The sequence below is a fragment of the Zingiber officinale genome, chromosome 7A, assembly GCF_018446385.1.
Source record: "Zingiber officinale cultivar Zhangliang chromosome 7A, Zo_v1.1, whole genome shotgun sequence".
Lineage (NCBI taxonomy): Eukaryota > Viridiplantae > Streptophyta > Magnoliopsida > Zingiberales > Zingiberaceae > Zingiber > Zingiber officinale.
In genome coordinates this window covers 88,465,015-88,472,650 of record NC_055998.1, presented here as the reverse complement: position 1 = coordinate 88,472,650, position 7,636 = coordinate 88,465,015, and the positions used below count along the sequence as shown (strand labels likewise).

Here is a 7,636-nt window from a genome sequence, read left to right as displayed (position 1 = left end):
TGCTCAGCTAAGACGATCAGCCTCCTTGCTGAATTTTGACTCAACTTCGAGGGTCCCACATCATTCGTTGTATCACACATGAAGCGAAGTGACTCTTGTTGTGGTGCTCCAGTATCACCAGTTATCTGAATGTCGCATGTATGTGCTCCATGGATTTCGAACCCTCGTTGCTAGAGGGTAAAACTCATGATATTAGGGCAAAGTTATAATTATTTTAGGATGTAGCAATAAACGGGAGGTAATCACACGGTCACTCCTCAATGAAAATATGCATCTTTCGTCCCTCAATATAAAATTTCTGATTCTGTCCCTGAAATCAACCAAATATATTCATCTATTAGAATTGAGAAAATTTGATGGCTAGTGTCACAAACATACGATTCAGGGAAGAAATAAATTGAAGGGAACAAATGTGTTCTTTTCAAGTTAAAGAAACTCTGAAGTACAGAGAGGACCCGCCGTCTAAGAAGTAACATGGAATTGATATTTTATATTATGGGAATAATCCGTTTCTATTATATTCATAGATCAGCGAGGAATAAAAAGGATGGTTGAAAGAATATAAATTACATCAGGTGTATAATAACACACATGTGGCCATTTTTTTTAAAAAAAATCGTAAATTAATATGAAAGAAAAAATAAAAAATAGGAACGAAGATCCTTCAGATTGCTGGTGAAGGAATCATTATTTATAGACAACAAAACTTTTGAAAAATAATTTTTTAATTTCTTGATGAGTAATACTTAAACTCAACCAAGTCCCGTTTCATTTCGCCACGGGTCTTTCTCAGTCGAACGACAAACTCCGTCGGCATGAGTTGGCGGTGGGCAGGCGCCATTGGCGCCGCGAGGAAGAAGCTGGTCGAAGACTCCGCCTCCTCCCTCGGCGTCAAGTACGAGAGCGTCGCCCTCGTCATCGGCGCCACCGGAATCGTCGGTTCCTCCCTCGTCGACATCCTCCCGCTGTCCGACACCCCCGGCGGCCCTTGGAAGGTCTACGCTGTCTCCCGCCGTCCCCCCAATCCTGCTCTCCTCCCAGCCTCGGAAGCCGACGACGCCGCCCGGCCCGTACACTACGTCCAGTGCGATGTCCTCGACCCCGAAGACGCCTCCGCTAAGCTCTCCCCGCTCACCGATGTGACTCACATCTTCTACGTCGCCTGGGCCAATGGCACCGTCGAGGCCGAGAACTGCGCCGTCAACGCGACGATGCTCCGTAACGTTCTTGCCGCCGTTGCCCTCTCCGTCCCCAACCTCCGTCACGTTTGTCTGCAGACGGGGCGCAAGCACTACATCGGCCCCTTGGAAACCCTAGGCAAAGTCCCCGTTCATGAGCCGCCGTTCAGCGAGGACCTCCCTCGTCTCCCCATCCCCAATTTCTACTACGACCAGGAAGACGTCCTGTTCGACGAATTGTCCAAGAGGGAGGGCGGCGTGACCTGGTCGATCCACCGGCCCTCCATCATCTTCGGCTTCTCCCCCATCAGCCTCATGAACCTAATCGGCACTCTGTGCGTCTACGCGGCGATATGCCGGAAGGAAGGGACGCCGCTGCGGTGGCCCGGAAGCCAGATCACATGGGACGGGTTCAGCGACGCGTCGGACGCGGATCTGATCGCGGAGCAGCAGATCTGGGCGGCCGTCGACCCCTACGCGAGGAACGAGGCGTTCAACTGCAGCAACGGGGACGCGTTCAAGTGGAAGCATCTGTGGGCGGCGCTGGCGGAGCAGTTCGGGGTGGAGGCGGTGGGGTACCAGGAGGACGCGGAGCGGTTCACGCTGGAGGAGGCGATGAGGGGCAAGGAGGCACTGTGGGCGGACATCGTGGCAGAGCACGATCTGGTGCCGACGAAGCTGGACGAGGTGGGTATCTGGTGGTTAGCCGACGCGGCGCTAGGCCTCCCAATGGAGAACCTCGACAGCATGAACAAGAGCAAGGAGCACGGCTTCTTTGGTTTCCGCAACACCGTCACTTCTTTCAATTCTTGGATCGGGAAGATGAGGGCCTTCAAGATCGTCCCCTGATTTCCGATCTCGATCGTCTTCCTGGCGTTGGTGTTCCTATTTTGTCAAATAATGAGAAGTGTAATGTAATCGTCAAGTTCATCGTACCTTGTTTTTATATTTGATCGTTGTCCCCCGGAAAGTCCGGTTAAGTAGAAGGGTCAAACTTACGGATAAGATCAATAAAAAAATCCTTTCCATCTCATAGCTACCGTAGCTATTTAGATAATCGGCCATGAATTCATGATTTATTTTTCTTACTTTAATTTTGTGATGGACTATGAAAAATATTTAGATGAATATAATTATTTTTTATTATAATAAGTGTCTTATCTTGTTCATGCTAATAATGCAGTAGTAAGATATTTAGACGGACTATAAAAATCATTTGAGATGAATGTAATTATTTTATTATAATAAGTATCTTATCCTGCTCATAATAATGATGTAACGGTAAGATATTTTTTAAATTTTTTTAAAAATTAATTTTTTTAAAAAAATTAAAAGATCTAATGATAGAGTATTTTAATAATAATAATATAAACATAGTTGTTTGGTTCCACGGTCATCCCGAACCAAAATATGTTTTTTTAATAATTATTTATTTTTTATAACTTAGATGTCTAGAAATTAGTGGGCTTTTTATTCCATATGTATTTTGGCCCATCACTGTTGAGTCTAAATTTTTAACTAAATTCAATGCCAGTGTACATCCTAATCGAACCATGACACTATGAGAATCTGCCGAACTGCAGCATCATGCCTAGGGGTAAAACAAAATTTGTTAGGGTGCATTTGATTCATAATTATTATTGATAATTTTAGTTATATATCCCAGGTTATTAATAAAAGTCTTATTTGATTTAGATAGTAGTGATGTATAACTGATACGTTAGTAAAAAGGACATATAGTACAAAATGCGATTATCTCGGAAAAGTAAATTTTTCTTAGATTTCGGATTTAATAAAATTTTTCTCAAAAATTATCCTATGATATTTGTCTTTGAGACAAAAATACCTTTAAAAAATTATCAAATCTCAATTCGTCCTAACATAACCAAACCCCAGGGGCATCCTAGTCTCACAAAAAACATTCCCCACTAGCGATACAAAGAACCATAGCCGCATTCCCCACTCATAGACAACCCTGACATTCCCCACTCGTGAAGAACCCAGCATTTCCTGCTCGCAAAGGCACTACATGTTTTTCTCCTATGATATTTTCATGTTCATTCGATGCTTGATTGATTAGCTTTTGTTATAGCAGTAGCCCTAGCGGTAGCTCTAATTGACAACGAAGGCACTGTTGAGCACAAGAACAAAGGACCGACTCATTGAGTGCCGCATTCCAATACTGGTACCTGAGGAGTTGCTCGTGGTGAGCGTGCCGATGATCCGACGTTGCATACATCATCGGCGATTGCTCGACCGCCATTAATGGAATAGAGTGAGTGTGATATGCAATTCTTGGAGCAACAAGAACAGGAACAGAGTTGCTATAAGCAAATGGAAACGTACGCTAAGAATTAAAATGAAGGAGAAATTGAGAAAATAACGGTAGTGAATGTTGCTCCTGCTGAAGCACATTCTTCTATTTCCCTCAGTGATCAGTGTTTTCCTTGAGCGGTGATGTCTATATATACTAATACAAGCTGACACTGACCAATCTCATCATATGCACTAAGGGGAGTGGATCCTAGGTCATATCTACCCCTATATGGTCGAGAATATGTAAGTCAAAACATGAGAATAGGCCATGTGAACCTGCCGCCTAGTGATGAGACTAACTGCATGGATGACATTCTGAAACATGTGCAATGCAATGTCGATGTTTAGACGCTGTCATAGTGCATACAAGAAGGAGTGGGACGATCACATCATCGCAACATTGCAAGATGTGATCAGCAAAATACAGGTGATCAGGATTCGATACAGGACATAGTCCTGAACCCTAAGAGAGAGTGACATAAAGTCAGTCACAGTATGTAGTCTCTCATCCCCAAAAAGTACATATGGATAGTATTCAATGTAACGTGGGAGTAGGATTCGCCAAATGATAAATCCTTATTAGGGTAACACAAAAATAGACAAACAGACCTCCTAAGTCCTAGGCTATCATATAATAAAGTTGGAGAGAACCTAAAGTCCTTCCAATCAACTCTAGTGGAGTATGTTAAGTCATTAACTTTAACTAGATTATTATAAAATTGTACACACAAGTCTAGTTTTACCGAATAACTATAATAAACTAGCCTATCTAACTAGTAATAGTCAATGACCTCTATGATAAGGGCACAGTATCTAGTGAAAAATGGCCTATTCAAAAACCTATATTTAAGTGAAATATATGAATATTTTATGAAATCTAGTTTAAGTTGCTTAGTGGGAAATCTAGCATCGGCAGAGGGGATGCAACTATAACTAGGCTATGATGAAATAACATTATGTCGTTTTCTAAAATAATTTATACACGCAAATATTCACATAACAACATATAGATAGCCAAAACTAACTAGATAGTTGAGTTAGAGTGTTTTGAGGTTTGGAAGGAGAAAATCAGAGAATAGGGCATGAATCATTACTGGAAGATGCCTTGAATGAGAAAAACACGTGAACAGAGCTATCCTTTGTTCACTGTGAAAAGTCTGGTCGAAGGTGCCTCAACCTGATGAAAGGCGCCTTCCATGGGTTATAGAGGGCGCCTTCAATCGACTGAAGGTACCTTCAGTCGGTTGGGGCGGAAATTTTCTTGTCCTTCCGAGGGCGCCTCCAAATATGTAGCCCCCCCCCCCCCCCCCCCTCTTTTGTTTTTAAAATTAAGTTTAAATTTTAAATTAATCTCTTAATTTAAGTTCGAATGTTAATTTTAATTTAAAGTTAAGTTTAATTTTGATTGTTAAGTTTTAAAAATTTTAAGTTAATTTTAATTTTTAAGTTTGATTTTTAAGTTTAAATTTTTAGTTTTAAGTTAGATTTGAATTTAATTTAAATTTGAATTTTATTTAAGGTTAATTTGAATCTAATTTTGATTTAAATTTAGTTTAATTTTGATTTGAATTTAATTTTATTTAATTAATTTGAAGTTTTCATTTCACCCAATTTATATTTTCAATCAGGGAATCCTATAATTTTGTACGATGAGTTAGGTTGAGTTTTATGGTTTGATTTAACTTATGTTAGATTCAAGTTTAGCTTTGAATTCAACAAATATACATTCTTTGAATAAACTTCTAAGTTGTGGTGAGTCACCTGGACATCATTAGAGTAACCACGCCTGTAAAATTTTTCAAATAATCCTATCCACTGAACTTAATACAAAATTTTGGTCTAACCAATTAGGATTAGTAAGGGGTAGCTTCGGTTAGTTCTAGTAAGTCAAATGCACTAGGTCGAGGTCGTATCTCCCTAGACATGCATAGACAGAGTTTTCCTAACCTACTATTATCTAAAACTTCACTAATACTGTTTATCAAGTTAAGCTTTTGTCCCTAATTAATCTGGTCCTAATTACCCAGCTGGGTAAATTATTATTTTTAGAGGTGGCAACTAGTTTAGAACCTCCCTTGAATTATTGAATTTTGGATTTAGGTTTTAGATTTGTGTCAAACTTGATTATAGTTTGAGTTTACATTAATTTTGTTCTAGTTTAGTTTAGTTTTAATTGATTTTAGGTTTAAATTTATTTTTGGAGGTTTAATTTTGAGGATGAAAGTAATTTATTTGATTTATTTATATAGTGAATTTTATCTTTTGGTACATAGTATTGATTCAGTCATACTTGTGTGGTTAGACACGCTTTTGGTACCGAAGTTTTAGTTAATTTTGACTTTCAAGTTTAGGTTAAAAGGATTTAAATATAGAGTTAGACTTCTATCCTTGTCCGATTTTATTGTACACGGCTCTTTGAGATCTAAGCATCATGTGTTAGGTACTTGGTTCACAAGGTAAACTTTTTCAACTACCCTTTAAGCTCGTTGACTTGATTTTTCATTATAGAGTTTTCTTCCTCAAGTTTTACAACTTGAGTTGAGCCTTTGTCTTGAACTTGGCTAGTCACTGAGTTCATGTTCAATTGTTCCTTAAGGATGTTATTTTCCTTTAGGAGATGTTTAGCGCGTTCCTCGATTTTAATTAATCCTTTATTTAAGAAAACAATTACTTTAAATGAATTTACACTGATAAAGGAATTTACCTCGGGTCGGTTTGACCCAGATGAAGATTCATGGCTTGACTCATATTCAGACTCATCTTCTTTATCCTATTTGCCTCTGGTTGCCATAAGTGTGAGGTAGCTTGTTTGCTTTGGTTCGTCTGCTCCCGATTCTTCCAAAGACTCATCCCAAGTCACTTTTAGTGCTTTCTTTTGATTTGTCTTTTTGACTTAGTCTTCATTCGAGCATTCGTGTTTGAAATACCCCTTCTTGTTGCAGCCATAGCATATGACATTTGCCTTTGAGTTGTTTGATGCAGACTTGGACATCTTCTTCATGTCACATTTGGTGAAGATTTGCTTACATCTAGTGAACATCTTCCTTACCAGGTTCACTAGTTGATCTTCTTCATCTGATGCTGATTCAGTTTTAGCTTTAGCTTCGGGTTTAGTTCCCTTTGACATACCTACAAGAAAAGTAATTCCTTTCTCGACCTTTGGGCTTTTAGTTTGTTCATGCAACTCTAATTCACAAAATAATTTGTCTAATTTTAATCTAGAGAGGTTTCTCAAAACCTTATAGGCATCTATGATTGATGCTCACAGTGTGTTTCAAGGGAACGAGTTAAGAGCATACCTTATTACATCCCGATTTTTGATCTTGTGTCCGATTAGGTGAAGGCCATTGAGGATGCCCTTGATTCGTGAATGGAGCTAATTCGCGGTCTCACCGCCCTATATTTTGATGTAAATAATGAATTAAAAAGTAGGTCACATTTTGTTACCTTCGAATAAGGACTTCCTTCATGTAGCTCAATGAGCTTGTACCATAGCTCCTTTGCGTTCTCGTGTTGGCTGAATCGGTTGAGTTCTTTTTTTGTGATTTCGTACTGGATCATGTTTAATGCTTTGGAGTCAATCTAGGCTTTCTTTTCATCTTCTGGACTCCATCTTTCTGGATCGAGTGGTACTTTTGTTGTTTCGTCTATAGGCGCTTGGTACCCTCGTCGGATGATGAACCATTGCTCAATGTTCATCTTCAAGTAAACTTCCATTCTCTTCTTCCAATACGGAAAGTTATTTCTATTGAAGAGAGAAGGATGAGCGGTGTTAAATCCCTCAAGTTATGTTGGGCCATTTGATTGCTGAAAAAGAAAGCTAGATGAAGGTGCCAAGGCTTGGTCTTCGATTAGTAGTTTTGAGAAAAAAAATGTTGACGACTCAAATGGTGTTACACTGATTTTAATTAAGAACCGAACGAGAAATAGTAATTTGAAAGGGTAACTTCTACCAATTCAAATAAGATACGAAAAACCAAAACATCCAAAAAAAAAAAAGTAGTTCTCCCGACTTGATTGATGGTTGCACCAATTCAAAGTAGAACCTCATTTTGATACCACTTGTTGGATCGAGACACATGTGTGAGGGGGTTGGGGGGGGGGGGGGGGGGGGGGAATCATGTGATTTTAAAAATTTTGAC

The 7,636-nt window shown here is 39.5% G+C and overlaps 1 protein-coding gene across 1 annotated transcript; it reads left to right on the top strand.

Annotated features, from left to right (window-relative positions):
• Positions 1–716: 716 nt before the first annotated feature.
• LOC122001731 (3-oxo-Delta(4,5)-steroid 5-beta-reductase-like) lies at positions 717–2,211 on the top strand. Its single transcript, XM_042556622.1, has one exon. It carries the CDS (start codon positions 816–818, stop codon positions 2,025–2,027), a length of 1,212 nt encoding a protein of 403 aa, XP_042412556.1. The 5' UTR covers positions 717–815; the 3' UTR covers positions 2,028–2,211.
• Positions 2,212–7,636: the final 5,425 nt, after the last annotated feature.